Source organism: Pseudophryne corroboree, chromosome 9 (genome assembly GCF_028390025.1).
Source record: "Pseudophryne corroboree isolate aPseCor3 chromosome 9, aPseCor3.hap2, whole genome shotgun sequence".
Classification (NCBI taxonomy): Eukaryota; Metazoa; Chordata; class Amphibia; order Anura; family Myobatrachidae; genus Pseudophryne; species Pseudophryne corroboree.
Window position 1 is genome coordinate 225,514,936 of NC_086452.1, and position 16,855 is coordinate 225,531,790.

The 16,855-nt window shown below is 39.6% G+C and overlaps 1 protein-coding gene across 1 annotated transcript in view; it reads left to right on the plus strand.

Moving 5' to 3' along the window:
- Positions 1 to 1,023: 1,023 nt before the first annotated feature.
- Positions 1,024 to 16,855, plus strand: part of NR5A2 (nuclear receptor subfamily 5 group A member 2) — a 186,379-nt gene continuing 170,547 nt past the window's right edge. The window contains exon 1 of the mRNA XM_063940136.1: positions 1,024 to 1,293. Within this exon, the coding sequence (XP_063796206.1) occupies positions 1,230 to 1,293 (64 nt within the window). The 5' untranslated portion in view covers positions 1,024 to 1,229. The remainder of the gene's footprint in view (positions 1,294 to 16,855) is intronic.

A 16,855-nucleotide genomic window follows, 5' to 3' on the forward strand; every position in this document is an offset into this window, starting at 1 on the left:
GGCGTTTGTGGGTGTCAACTAACCGTTTTCAGGGAGTGTTTGGAAAAATGCAGGCATGTCCAAGCGTTTAAAGGGAGAGTGTCTGACGTCAAATCCGGCCCCGAACAGGCTGATGTGATTGCAGTGGCTGAGTAAGTACTGGGCTGCGCAGAGACTGCACAAAATCAGTTTATGCAGCTCTGTTACACATGCGTTTGCACACTTGCACAGCGAAAATACACTCCCCCTGTAGGCGTCGACTATCTGATCACAGGGCTGAAAAAATCGTTGCCCAGCGATCAGGTCTGAATTACTCTCACAATTCATATAGAAGCTCCAGCATACCAAATTTTAGAATTTAAAAGGAATATTAAAAAATGGAGAATCCACGTGTAACTCTCATATGCTTAGCTGTTCTGTGATCTTAGGAGAGAGATAAATAGGCCCCTTCTGATCCCTTACATATAAACACTATACACATTTGTATGAGTTGTGCAATTAATAGACAAATATACTTTTATTATTTCCTCCAGCAACCAGGTAAAGAAAAATTACTTATGCTTTTGATTACTATTCATACCCTTTATTACCATTAAAACGCCTCATCTGAGGCAGATGTCTCAAGTCACCTTATGATGTTACTGGAGTAAGAAAGCAACATTCCATTTCATGCAAATAAAAATAAAGAATAGCAACTCTAGCATAGAATATTTTGGCGGCTCTATAATTATGTAGTAGCTAAGAAATGTGTATACAGAAAAATGAAGAAATAGCAAATACTACTAGAATGTCAGCACGCTCTGCATACTGTATACACTTTTATAACAGCTCTCTACACTCTACCTTTCTGCCGCAAAGTTAATGATTTCTTTATCTCTATCTACCAGAACTTCTTATCTCCTATTCTGTCACTTTACAACCTGAGTTCTCTTATCACACTGCCAAGTAGCATGTGACCTGAAACCACCAATGGAGTCCCATAATCCATCTCATTACATCCCATCTCCAAATGGGACGGATGGTTTACAACAGGTTAGTAATGCTCAGAAGAGTACAGAGTCCATGGTGAGAAATACCTCTTTCTGCACTAGGCATCAGCTTTGTAAAACTGTACAGTAATAACTTTCCCTGGAGGATCCCATAGTTCATCCATATCTAAGGCGCCACCAGTATACTTTTGCAAGTTGTTCATTATCTAAATCGATGCAGTTTTCAAGGACCTGGACAATTGATTGGGTTTGGATCTGATCATGGCTACAAGGCATGAAAGTGTCATCACACAAGATCCGGTGAAACATGGATACAACACACAGGGTGAGTGTGAAAACTCTGGAATTTATGAAATCGACCCACAGATGGCAGGAGGAATTTCTCTGCCTCTGTGTATTAGCTGACATGTCCCCTGTCACAGCTACCTACAGGCACTTCTATTACGGCCTGTCAATAAGTGACAATTTGGACCCATAGCGGTAGGATCCACCTTTTAACTTAGGGACTGTGTTGGACCAATATAATCTTTTTAAGTAAAAACGAAATGATTATATGATGAGAGGCAGACTGCTCCTTATTATTATTATTATTTTGCTGTCATATACAGTTTCCTTATTGTATGTTAGTGAGTGTTAAGGTGAAAATGTTATGAGATACAATTATATGGACAAATGGTGAAGTATATAGAGTGTAAATACAGATATGAGAGCTTAAGTATATAATATACAATATATGCTTGCCAGAATTTATATGACAGTGATGGCTCTCATAAGTAGTACTAAGAATAAATAAAAAGATTTGTTGCAAAATGGTAAAGGGGCATAAGTATGACTAATAAAGATTAGGATTCATATACGATGGTTAGCGGAATGGCTTTACAGGTTTATACACAGGGAAAGGAAGTTATAAGTGATGTTATCTGGACCAGCAGTAGGAATTTAATCAAGCAATAGGAGGAGTAACAAAAACCAGGTGATGTCATACAAGACAATGAAAGATTTTTAAATTGTTCCTGAGTTTCATTCAGATTTAATGCAGATGTTTTCTCAGTTTTCCTTCTGTCACTTTCAATAAGGGTACAGAGATATCAGAGTAGTGACTGGAAGTGATCAGCCAGGCACTCCCACCCCCAATTAAATCACTGTTCTCTCCTGACAGATGGACAGGGGATCTACCCCAGAGGATGCAGCTGACATTATTAAATAATGTTTTGTTTTGTTTGTTTTTTCATTTCATGGGTTCTTCTAAAGTCTCTAGTGCTGTGGTTACCTATATTATTTTAACAAATAAATTCCTATAGAATTGTGGATCATATAGAGCACATAGACTGTGTGGATGACAGAGCTGGGAGCGTACATTTTGGGAGTCTGGACTGTGTCTCTTTAGGTCCTTTTAACTGTTTCCATTCATTTACTCTGTTAATTAGGTAATGATTCCAGACCCATTTTATGCCACACAGAGATGTCATCTAAGTGTGAATTTAAAAGTAAGGTCACACCCCAGAAATTGCTACCACCATATTTAAAATGATGGTGTTTTACAACCGAGGCAATCCAGAGGAGGAAGTTTATCTGTTAACCCCTTAGAGATGAGTTTTCATGCGGAATTCCTATTAATGATTAGCTTTCAGTCTTGCCTGTTTATGGAAAGAAATAGTGCAAGATAATTTCCGCTAGTAAAAATGTTTGCAAAATAAGTTAAAACTGTTGTTCCATTCAGCTTAATTATGATATACCCTATTTAGAATCCAGGTAAACTTATATCATTTCTTATAAGTTTTCTTAAAAAATACTTGGATCATGTATTCTAAAGAGAGGTGCTTATATTTTATTGCAAATGTAATTTTATTGAATAGAAGGTACCATATTGCTTTTTCTTTTGAAATAATATTACCCGCATAAAGAACACAGTAATACAGAAATACTGCATAGTGCTTGGTTTATATCAACACTTCTTTATCATATAAATAAAGTATCTCCCAGCATCAAGGCAAGCCTCACAAAGCAACATATTTAATAAAAGCTGCCCCCCAACTATCATCCCATCGCAGAAGTTAAATGAAATGACCCCTGGACACTAAGCTGTGACAGTTTCTTACTACCGTAGCTTTATGTTGCAGAATGACTTGTGCTGCTAATATATGCCACTGTTACATCACTTTTTGAAAGGGGGACATCATATAAATGTTAGTGTTTCAGCTAATAACATCCATGTATAAAAGCAACATATTGAATAGAGCTTGATGTCATTTTAACTGTTTTGTAGTTCACTATTATTGGTGATGGTTTAGTGTATGTGACCTGCACTGCATCGGATCAATGACACTGTACATTTTCATTTCTACCAGTATTGACTTTTGTGACGTTATATACACATTCAGTTTATGCCCTATAGCCTTATTTGCATTTGATAAGAAATACTTGATTCAGAATTCAGAATTCTTTAATTCAGAATTTAGGGAAAATAAAACATGATATACTGTAAGTTGTGGAGTGAAAGCTAAAATCAGTTGCATCATTCACATGGTATTGCAATCATCTACTCTTAGGAAAATGTGGACACCATTTGTGTCTGGTTATTATCATTTAGGTGTACAGATGTCCAGCATGTGAATTTAATCACCAATTATGTAAGTAATATAGTAACTTCCGCTGGTATTAAAAAATATGTAAACAATAAACTATTTAAATATGGTCCATTATTTATTTAAGGGATGGTAAAATTGTTAAAGAAAGGGTAAACAGAATACAGGTTTTCTATGACGGAGTAGTTTTTTTTAAAAGCAATTTATTTATCATCTATAAACATTTGCAGGCACACTGATCATTTCTTGGGAACAATTGCAACATACATAGGGAGCTACAACTTTCTAATAACTTTCATATTATTTTATCTATTCAAAGCAAGCCTTTTTATTTTCCCAGTCACTTAACATATATATATATATATATATATATATATATAGTTTCTTAACATATATATATATATATATATATATATATATATAGTTTATATATTCTGGAATAACTACTATTTTCTTTTCAATTTCAAGAATGCTGAAGCCTCTCAGTGAAAACGTTATCCGCAATCTTCTCTTGCTTATAAAAGTGTGTCTAATTGCCCTACAGAACAGTTCTAGTTTTCACCTAATAACTGCTATAGGTGGCACACATTACATATCATATTATTTTTCTTTATACACAATGTTTTCTCTGATTTCCTTAGTAAGAGTGACAGTGGTGTAGTGTAAGTCTTATATTTAGATTATTTTTCTCCTAGTCCTCAGTGTTTCCAAACCTGTCTACTGTTTTTATCTTCAAGTTCCTTAAAGTGTATATACAATATTGGATGGTTATTTATTTCATGATACATAGTAGATTAGATGTGCTATAACTTTTTTAGAATTGGCTTTCTATTAGATTTTTAGTAGATTACATTTGTTAATTAAAATTATTTATAATTCTATAAGTTTGAGTTTTCTACCTTAAACTGTTGGAAATTACAACTGTGTTCTAGATCCATGTTGTTGTGTTTTGTCCAGTCTGTTATCATACAGATTTGCCATTTCAATCCATTAGCACAGTTACAAGTATGTTAAACTTTCTCAAATCACAGTGCCCTAGAGCAGAAGTTCTCAAATGCAGTCCTCAAGGCCAGTGGCGTAAGTTTGTCCCAGATGAACGGAGGCAAGATATATATTGGTGCCCCCCCCCACATATATAGATAAATATAATGACATATATATTATATATTATGTGTATATATAAATATATTGTATAGATATATAATATAATATATATGTATATGTGTCATTGTCATAGTAGGGGAACCAAAAATGTATGGTTTCTAATTTTGGATAAGGGATACTCAACATATATATATATATATATATATATATATATATACACACATTTTATTGTCATTTACTTTAAATCACACATTTGTTAGCAGTCATACACAGGATTAGAACCCGTGACCTGTTACACGGTGATCAGACACCTTACTGATCAAGCGATTTGCTATTTACAAGTAGCTCCATCAGCAAGGTGCCTGCTTCCAGTGTAATAGGTTGTAGGTTCTAATCCTGGGTATGACACTTTTAGAATGTGTATCTATAATAAAGACAGTGTGACTTGTAAGGTGCAAGGACTAGTGGGGGAGGGGAGTCGGCCACGGAAGAGATAGCGGCGGCTGTCAATTAACTTAATTGAATGGTGTCGATGAACACAGAAGGGTAGGAGAGGTGCCCCCCTAAAGAGCAGGAGCCCGGCGGCAGCCGACTCCGTTGCCTCCCACAGTTACGCCTCTGCTCAAGGCACTGCAATGGTCCAGGTTTTAACCTCTGTCCTAGAGATTGAGCTTTTTTTGTCACTGCACACCTCGGCCAAAAGTTTCTTGTTGAGATAATCAGTAAAACGTATTAAATTAAGTAAATGATGATTACATGTCATCTTTATGTTAAGTTGTGCAGATATGCTTCTCTTTGTCCACATATTTTATCACTGGCAGCCACCAGCACTAGTTTTAACTATCACAATGATCATAAATCAGTTGATTTGAAACTGAGGGGCAGATTTATTAAGCTTGGTGAAGTGATAAAGTGGAAGGTGATAAAGTCCCAGCCAATCAGCTCCTAACTTCCATGTAACAGGATGGGTTTGAAAAATGACAGTTAGGAGCTGACTGGCTAGAACTTTGTCTCTGTACACTTTATCACTTCACCAGGCTTAATAAATCTGCCCTTGAGGGTCTAATTCAGTAAGGATTGTAAATACAGCTTTACAAATGCAATCATGTGCAATGTAAATGCAGGAGGAGGTGCATACCACCTCTTTCCTGCATTTGCAGGATGAACATCGGTCACAGTGTTCATCTGTGATGGCAGGCTGAGTAAAGGGGGGTACACACGGAGAGATTGCTTAGATTTTAAGCACGGATCTTTAGTGTGTATACCCCCAGCGATAGCGATGTGCGGCCCACGTGGCGCTATCGCTGGTGCTAGATTGGCCTGCATGCAGGCTCAATCTAGCGGGTCACTCACTTCAGCACTGTGTGAAGTGAGTGGCCCCCCGACACCCCCTCCTCGCTCAGCACACATCACACTGTGCTGAGCGGGGGGAGAGATGTGTGCTGAGTGGTCTGTGTTTAGATCGCTCAGCACACATCTCTCCCGTCAGTACTGGCCTTAAGCCTGAGCTTCCTCAGGCTTGCCGTCACAGTGAGGCTTGCAAGGCCAAAAAAACTGTGTATGCGAAGCAGTCCTTTGCCTCGCCACTCCCGGTAAATGGAGGCAATACCGTTTTCCACAATGCCACCCCCATCCTTGTAGCACCCTACGAACACTTCTGCCTGTCAATCTGCATGAGCATGGTTTCGCGACCATCGGGAAACTGCAGTAAGGATCACATAACCGATCCTTACTGAATTAGACCCGGAACTACCAACCCATAACACCCTTGCTAGTGCCTTGTGGCACGCTGTTTGGGAACCTATGCATTAGCAGCATTTCTGCTTTACAAACCCTGTAATCTGTTTTTTCTCATTTTAGTGCATAATTGAATACTATTCCAATAAATTATATTAATTTCATGCTGCATAGCAAATACATATATATTCTGAATAGTGCCCTGTATGTGCTTATGTTCAGGCTTGTACAGCCAATTGTTCCACTTCCTAATCTCATTGTGAAATGTGGCATCTGGTAATGACAGTGTAGTTTTCCATTGGTAATCCATAACTGCCAGCAAATGTAACTATAGACACAGCAAACATGTAAGCATACTGTGGGTATTTCATTATCTGTTGAACCAATTAGTTTTCTGATGCAGATTTAGATATTTTTTTACTGAGAAAGAATACATTGTTACAGTCATAGAGTTATAGCGTGTGGGCTTTACATTCAAAATTTTAAAAATATTGATATACTGTTATTTTTTTGGAACACATTTATTCCCCAATAACGTTTGACATGTTCACATCAACATCCCATACAGTCAAATCAGAAGTACATGTTGGTAAACTTATTCTATGGCACATTCAAGCTACCGGTAAGGATAGAAAACCTCTGCGCTGCAATAGGGTTTTTACCGGAGGAGCTCAGGTTTAACAAATTTCTACTAAGAAAAATAAACCCACTGCATGACCAATGTTAAATGGAACCCTTTGTAGTGATAGGTAGAGATGTGTGTGTTTGGACTTACTTGGCCCTTAATACCAAAATTATGATATGATATGATCCAAGTTCGGATTTATCCGGATTTTTCTTTATTGGCTATCCAAACATGTGACATCCAACAGCCGATAAGATGCTGTTTTGAGATCTGGGTAAATCCGAACTCACACATCTCTAGTGATAAATGTTCCAAAAATGTTGACCTTGTTCTGATTCACCTGCTAAATTTCCCCAATTTTGCTTGCCGAACTAGCCTTACGTGTTAGACATTCCTACGTCAGATACACCACACAGCAGAATTGTTATTATCTCAGCTGCATTCATAGACTATAAATTCTGCACAAAGTACTGTAATGTTCCATAATCAGGTGAGGCAACAGCAGTATATAAATATTTTTTTTCATCAAAACATTTTATTTGCAGTGCCCATAATCTTAACTTCCACAAAATTTACAGGTAATTTACAGGCAAGTTACTAATATCAAAATGTGAGTAAAGAGTACAGGATGATGTTTCAGTGACCAAAATACATAGCAATGGCTCTCACTCTCAAAGCCTCATATCCAACTCCATTCAGGACCAAACTATACTATTCTTCATCCTAGGCTCCAACTCCATGTAGGTCCAAACTATTCTATTCTATACCCTAGACCAGGCATTCCCAACCACGGTCCTCAAGGCACACCAACAGTGCAGGTTTTAGTGATATCCAGGCTGCAGCACAGATGGTTAAATCAAAATAACTAAGCTACTAATTAAGTGACCTGTGCTGCAAGCTGGATATCACTAAAACCTGCACTGTTAGTGTGCCTTGAGGACCGTGGTTGGGAATGCCTGCCCTAGACTTTAGTTCCATGCATTAAGAAACTACTATTCTTCACCATAAACTCCAACTCCATGCAGAAATAAACTACTCTATTCTATATGCTAGACTCTAGCTCCATACAGGAACAAACTATACTGTTCTATATCCTCAACTCCAGCTCTATGCAGATATAAACTATATTCTACTTCATCCTAGACTCCAGGTCCATGCAGAAACAAACACTACTATTCTTCATCATCCTAGACTCTAGTTTTATGCAGGAACAATTTACACTATTCTTCATTCTAGGGGTTCATGTCAATGGAGGAACTAACTACTGTATACTATTCTACATTGTAGACTCCAGCTGTATTCAGAAAAAAAAACTATACTATTCTTCATCCTATACTCCAGCTCCATGTAGGAAGGAACTATACTATTCATCATCCTAGACACTATCTCTATGCAGGTAAACACTATACTAGTCTTCACCCTAGACAAGAGGTTCCCAAACTGTGTGCCGTGGCTCCCTAGGGTGCGTGCCTCGGGACACTTGCAGGGGTGCCCTGGGTTGGTGGTCCAGGACCAATTCAAATTATTCATGGTCAATATAATAGGCAAAACCAGTGCTGGTGGCTGCCAGTCATAAAATATGTGGCCAAACAGAAGCAAATCTTGTCCCTCACCACACAACTGACCCTAAGGATGACATATAAATACGATCTACTTAATGTAATATTTCTTTCTAAATTACTCAATAAGATATTTTTGGCCTAGGGGTGCCGTGAAAAAAATTCTGATATTCTAGTACACTTCATCGTACACTTCAGTTCCATGCAGAAAAAAACTATACTATTCTTCATCCAAATCTCCAGCTCCATGTAGGAATTAACTATACTGTTCATCATCCTAGACACTATCTCTATGCAGGTAAAGACTATACTATTCTTCACCCTATACTCCTGCTCCATGTAGAAACAAACTGTACTATAACATTCTTCATCATAGACTCCAGTTCCATGCAGAAAAAAATATATACTATTCTTCATCCTAGGGCTCCAGATCAACTATACTATTCTTCATCCTTGCTCCAGCTTCATGGAGAAACAAACTATTGTATTCCCCATTGCAGACTCCAGCTCCATCCAGGGAAAAACTATACTGTTCTTCAACCTAGACTAAAGCTCCATGCAGGAACAAACTATATTATTCTTCACCCTAGACTCAAGCTCCATGCAGATATAAACTATACTATTCTTCATCCTACACTCCAGCATGTAGGAAGGAAATAAACTATTCTTCATACTAGACTTCAGATCCATGTAGGCACAAACTATACTATTCTACATCATAGACTCTTACTTTATGCATGAACAAACTATACTATTCATGAACCTAGACTCCAGCTCTATGCAGGAACAAACCATACCATTGTTCATCCAATATTTCAGTTTCATTCAGAAACAAACTTTTAAATTCTTCATCTTTGACACCAGTTCCATTCAAAAATAAACTATACTATTCTTCATCCAAAACTCCAGCTCCTTGCAGTAACAAACAACACTATTCTTCATCCTGTACTCCAGCTCCATGCAGAAGCATACTATATTATTCTTCATGCTAGCCTCCAGCTCCATGTAGGCACAAACTATACTATTCTTCATCATAGACTCCAGATTCATGCAGATACAAAGTACAGTATACTATTCTTCATCCTAGGGCTCCAGCTACACGTAGGAAGAAACTATAATAGTCAACATCCTAGACTCTTGTTCCATGAATTTCATCAACCTAGAATCCAGATCCATGCAGGAACAAACTATACCATTCTTCATTCTTGATTTCAGCGTCATTCTGGAACAAACTATACAATTCTTCATCGTGGACACCAGTTCCATGCAGAAACAAACTATACTATTCTGCATCCAAAACTCCAGCTCCACGAAGTAACAAACTATATTGTTCTTCATCCTATACTCTAGCTTCATGCAAGAAAAACTGTACTATTTTTCAACCGATAGTCCTAGACTCCTGCTCCATGTAGGAAAAACTATACTATTCTTCAACCTAGACTAAAACTTCATGCAGGAACAAACTATACTTTCATTCATCCTAGATTCCACTTTCATTCAGGAGCAAACAATACTATTCTTCATCCTAGACACCAGCTCCATGCAGGAACAAACTATACTATTCTTCATCCTAGACTCCAGCTCCATGCAGATATAAACTATACCAGTGGTTCTCAACCACAGTCATCAAGTACCCCCAACAGTTCATGTTTTCCAGGTCTCCTCACAGGATTGCAAGTGAAATAATTTGCTCCACCTGTGGGTCTTTTAAAATGTGTCAGTGAGTAATGAATACACCTGTACACCAGCTAGGTGACCTGGAAAACATGAACTGTTGGAGGTACTTGAGGACCAAGGTTGAGAACCACTGAACTATACTATTATTTATCCTAGACTCCAGCTCCATGCAGATATAAACTATACTATTCTTATCCTAGACTCCAGCTCCATGCAGATATAAACTATAGTATGCTTCATCCAAAACTTCAGCTCCATGGAGGAACAAACTATACAATTCTTCATCCTAGACTCCAGCTCCATGCAGAAAAACACTATACTATTCTTAATTGTAGACTTCAGCTCCATGCAGAAACAAACTATACAATTCTTCATCCTAGACTCCAGCTCCATGCAGAAAGACACTATGCTATTCTTAATTGTAGACTCCAGCTCAATGGAGAAACAAACTATACTATTCTTAATTCTTGACTCAGCTCCATGTAAAAACAAACTATCTTATTCTTCATCCTAGACTCCAGCTCCATGCAGAGACAAACTATACTATTTTTAATCCTAGACTCCATCTCCATGCAGAAAAAAACTATATTATTCTTCATCCTAGACTCCAGCTCCATGCAGAAACAAACAATATTATTCTTCATCCTAGACTCCAGCTCCATGCAGAAACAAACAATATTATTCTTTATCCTAGACTCCAGCTCCATGCAGAGACAAACTATATTATTCTTCATCCTAGACTCCAGCTCCATGTAGAAACAAACTATAGTATTCTTCATCCTAGACTCCAGCTCCATGCAGAAACAAACTATAGTATTCTTCATCCAAAACTCCAGCTCGATGGAGGAACAAACTATACTATTCTCCATCCTAGACTTCAGCTCCATGCAGAAAGACACTATACTATTCTTCATTGTAGACTCCGGCTCCATGCAGAAGCAAACTATATTATTCTTCATCCTAGACTCCAGCTCCATGCAGAAACAAACTATACTATTCTTCATCCTAGACTCTAGCTCCATGCAAAAACAAACTATACTATTCTTCATCCTAGACTCCAGCTCCATGCAGAAACAAACTATAGTATTCTTCAGCCAAAACTCCAGCTCCATGGATGATCAAACTATACAATTCTTCATCTTAGACTCCAGCTTCATGCAGAAAGACACTATACTATTCTTCATTGTAGACTCCGGCTCCATGCAGAAGCAAACTATATTATTCTTCATCCTAGACTCCAGCTCCATGCAGAAATAAACACTGTTATTCTTCATCCTAGAGTCCAGCTACATGCAAAAACAAACAATATTATTCTTCTTCCTAGGTCTCCAGCTCCATGGAGGAACAACCTATACTATTATTCATCCTAGATTCTAGCTTGATACAGGAAAACACTATGATATTCTTCAGCCTGGACTCCAGCTCCATGCAAGGAGAAACTTTTCTATTATTGTTTCAGGGAAAACAAGACTTCATAGCTTAATGAGATTCACAATGAGACACACCCTATGAATCCCAATATACTTCCCCTGATTACAGTACAATATCTATCCTATATAAAGTATAAGCATGCTCCTCCATGTGTTTTGGCAGCGTTGAACTATTTTCATTACTTTTTTAAACCTTACTAAAATTTGAAACTCAGAACTAATGTGTATTGTTTGTCATCCATTTTAGGCACCATACGACTTCCTACAATAACCTTTAATAGGTTAATTGGTTTACCAACTGTAGTCAGCTTTATTTTACTGTTCTCTACATATTAGCTATACTTCTGCTGCTTTTTCTAAATACATTGCTTGATCTTTTGACTTATTTAAGCATTTTATGCAATTTTTTTTTAAATGTATAATTATTATAACTTGATTAGTTTTGTTTCCACTGGTCATGACACAGCATTCCTGTACCTTGCTTTTAGATACATTTATATCCAGAACTAGGCTTAATGTCTTATTCCAGGACAACGTACATAAACAACTCTGCCTGATGATTTTTGTGTATAGTTGGTATTCATGGCAGTTTTCCTTGAATGGAACTTATGAAAAAAATATAATTCCTTCCAAGCATTTATTGCAAAATTTCTCAACTTCCATCTTTAAGTACCACCAGCAAGTCATGTTTTCAAGATCTCCCCGATGTGCTGCACTCCCACCCCCGCTCTTGTCCTGCAGTGTACAGAGGGAGTTCTGTGTCAGGAGCTGGCAGCAGCACAGAAGGGAGAAATAATGTAAGTGTCTACACACTACACTACACTACACCCTAAGGGTAGTGGGAGGGATGTAAGGGGATCTACCTGGCATAGGTGGTCATTCGAGTTGATCGCTAGCTGCATTCGTTTTCTGTGCAGCGATGAGGCAAAAAAACAGCACTTCTGCGCTTGCGTATGTGGCGCAATGCGCACTTGCGACGTACTATTACAATGAACAATGTAGTTTCATACAGGGTCTAGTGAAGCATTTCAGTCGCACTGCTGACCGCAGAGTGATTGACATGAAGTGGGCGTTTCTGGGTGTCAACTGACCATTTTCAGGGGGTGTTCAGAAAAGCGCAGGCGTGCCAGGAAAAACACAGGCGTGGCTGGGCGAACGCAGGGCGTGTTTGTGATGTCAAAACAGGAACTGAACAGTCTGAAGTGATCACAAGCGCTGAGTAGGTTTAGAGCTACTCAGAAACTGCACAAAAAAACTTTGTAGCCGCTCTGCGATCCTTTCGTTCACACTTCTGCTAAGCTAAAATACACTCCCAGTGGGAGGCGGCATAGCGTTTGCACGGCTGCTAAAGACTGCTAGCGAGTGATCAACTCGGAATGACCACCATAATGTGTATAACATGCTCTACCTGACATAATGTGTATAAGGCATCTACCTGGCATATTATGTATGATATGCTGTACCTGACGTAATGTGTATAAGGGAGTCTACCTGGCATAATGTGTGTAAAATGCTTTACCTGGTGAGATGTGTGTAAGGGGCTCTACCTTGCATAATGTGTGCAAGGAGCATTATAAGGGCTTTATCTGGCGTAATGTGTATAATGTGCTCTATCTGGTGTCATGTGTGTAAGGGTCTCTACCTGGCATAATGTGTTAAGGGGCTTTATAAGGGTTCTACCCGGCAAAATATGTATAATGTGCTCTACCTTGCATAATGTGTATAAGGAGATCTACCTGGCATAACATGTGTAAGTCGCTCTATCTGGCATAACGTGTATAATGGGCTCTACCTGGCGTAACATGTATAAGGTGATCTGCCTGGCATAACGTGTATAAGGGGCTCTACCATGGCATAATGTGTGTAAGGGGCTCTACCTGGCGCAATGTGTGTAAGGGGCTTTCTGTGGTGTAGTGTGTAAGTGACACTATTGTGTGATGTGATTTGAATAACGGACACAACTGTGCAGTGTAATGTGAAATGGTACTATTCTATAGCCATGCCCCTTCCCCATGAAGCCACATCCCCCATATTTTTTGCACTAGACCTATTTTACATATAATGCTCTTTCTGGCACAGGGCACCAAAATGTCTAGTTACTGCTCTGATCACCTAATGTGGCCATTGATGTGCTACAGGACCAGTCTGACAAAGTCTGCATTTACTGTTTAAAACTTAATTGAGTACATATAGAAGACCAGTAATTTATAAGGCATATTTAGGGAACAATTCCCATGGGTTCAGTACAGAATGTATTTTTCAGATTTCTTTCATTTGTTTTTTTCTTGACTGACAACTGTCTGCTGACTATTAACATAGTACATTCAAAATGTATAAAGTAAGGGATAATGCTGTGCATGAACATATGATTTGATCACTTATTGCAGTGGTTGCTTCATGTTAGAGGACCTCTTTTTAATAAGTACTCCATGTGGCACTTTGCTAGGCTCTCTCCTACCGGGTTGGGGCTGCGAGACTGGCGGTCGGAATCCCAGCGGTCAGCATCCTGATGCCGGGATCCTGGCCGCGAGAATGCTGCCAGGGGGCGAGCGCAATGAAGCCCCTTGCAGGCTCGGTGGCTCGCTGTGCTTGCCACAGGATCTACTCCCACTCTATGGGTGTCGTTGATACCCACGAGTGGGAATAGACCCTGATGCTCAGGCTGCGTGTGTCGCCATTGTTAGTTGTCGGCATTCTGTGGTAGGTATCGTGGCCGCCGGGATCCCGACTGCCAGTAATGTAACCACATCCCCTCCTACCTCCTACCTCACGAAGCTTTGCCGATAGCATTGTCTTTAACAATAAGCAGCAGAGAGGTAATTTCAATGCAACATTCAAGGGGAGATGCATCAAGCTTTGGAGAGTGATACAGGGGCCTTTTTACTAAGGCATGGAGAGACATAAATTGAAGAGAGATACAGTACCAGCCTGTCATCTCCTAACTACCATGCAGGCTGTCTTACAATAATAGCAGGAGCTGGACATTATCACTCTCCAAGGCTTAGTAATTAGACCCCAAAGTAAGAGAAGTTGCCCAAAGCAGCCCGTCAGCTGCTGACATTTCAAAGACTGTGCTTCAAAAATTGTAGTTAGAAGCTGATGGGTTAGTTTGGGAAACCTCTACAATTTTTCAGTATCCAAGACTTGATACATCTCCCCTTTAGTCTGTTAGGATGGCTGGGGAGTGTTTATTGAATGTAGCACCTAATTGGCATTTTGAGTGTGTGTACCATTGATCCTGTCCTCTCAAACATGATGATTTGCCAACTGAGTTTAGGTAGCAAATAGGTGCTCTATCTGGGAGGGCCTTACTAAAAAGTGAAAATAAGCTTTCACTATTACTAGGCACCTATACAGCTTGTTACATTGCTTTATTGTACACAGTCTGGATGTATCAATGTTCTATTGTGTATTTGTGTACTTAGAAGTTAGATCTTGCATCATTATCACTTGAGCTAACACTTGGGATTGTTTTTACTTAGAGTCATTCTATTATACTTGAAATGTTAAGCACTGATTTTTATCTCACAAACTCAACCTGGAGTATACTGATACTCTTTAGATAAGAATTGGTTGTGATAGTGTTTTCCTAATCAGGACTAGTGCAGACAGGCCAGTTCTGTTGCAGTAAAAAAACTCTCTTCAAAAATACATCCCATACAGGGGGTTATTCAGATGTGGTCGTATGTGGCACAGGATGTGCAAAGTACCGATTATTGGTATTTTGCACACGCGCAGGACCCGTTCACACAGTCCAGGATCAGACTGTCAGTGATTGAAAGTCTGATCCCATTTGATTGTGGGGGCGACCTCCATTTCTCCAAATGGAAATGTGTCGCTACCGTTCAGGGGGAGGGAAGAGGCCAGTGATCTCCCCATGGTTGCAAAGAGATTTTCTGGCCTTCGCGACAGGAGGTTTGCGCACCACCATGGATTCCGCAAGCTGTCCGATGGTGAATGAGAGATCCGATGCTGCATTCTAGGACACAGGTCGGATCACTACTGCAGCAGCAGGTGCATGCTCGTAACAGCACTACTACTGCTGCTGTGATAACTCTGAATACAGTGAATTTAGATTTGACCACATACTGTCAGGGGTGTATCTACCTATTGGCAAGGATGGCACTCGCCAGGGGTGCCAGGCAAGGAGGGGGCGCCATCTGGCTTTGCCATCCATGGCCAGGGGGTAGAACCAAGTGGTACTGTTAGACTTGGTGACTGTCTGTTAGTGCCGGCGCCACTGTCCGGCAGCAGCGCACTGCACCTTGCTTGTAATCAGACTCAACATAAACTACAGCTCCCAGCAGCCCTTGTTGCTGGGAGCTCCCGGCACCAATGGCTGCTAGGAGCTGTAGTTTACTTTGAGTCTGAATGATCACTAGTGCTGAGCTGTGCCACTGGACACTGGTGCCGGCAGTGACAGTCACCAGGTACAGTCAGAGCCGGATTATGGGGAGGGTGGGAGCGGGGTTTGATGCACAGGACTACACTGCCCTGCATTGGGCTAGGGCAGTGGACGAAGTGGACTGCCAGGCAGGCCAGCAGCATGGAGGAGAGGGAGAAAGGACAATGAGCTACTAAAGTACATGCAGTCAGTGTACCCTGTCTGTAATGTGGGGGGTGGGGGGACACTATATAGTCTGTATGTGTGTCTGTGACTGAATTTATGTATGTATGTGACTATGTATGTATGTTTGTGTGTGTATTAGTGTGTGACTAACTGACTATGTATGTGAATATGTATGTACAGTATGTATGTGACTGTATTTGTATCTACTGCATTTGTGACTACTGTATATCATATTTATGTGTTTTGTGTGTGACTATGTATGTAAGTGTATATGTGTCTGCCTATGGGCAGGATCAGATATACTAATGGCAAATGTGGTTTGACCGCATTCCCCATATAAAATTAGGAATATATTTATTAGCACTGGTCCACATTTCCATTTTCCATTTGCAATCCCCATATGCCCTGTATAGACTGTGTTTTCTATAGGGGTATGACTGTGTGGCGTAACGTGAATAAGAGACAGTACTGTGTGGTGTAATGTGATACTGTGTGGCATAATTTGAATTGGAAGTACTATTGTGTGGCCATGCCCCTTCCCTTCCCCACAAGGCCACATTTCTTTTTTGACACGCCACCCTTATTTCAAATATGTGTATG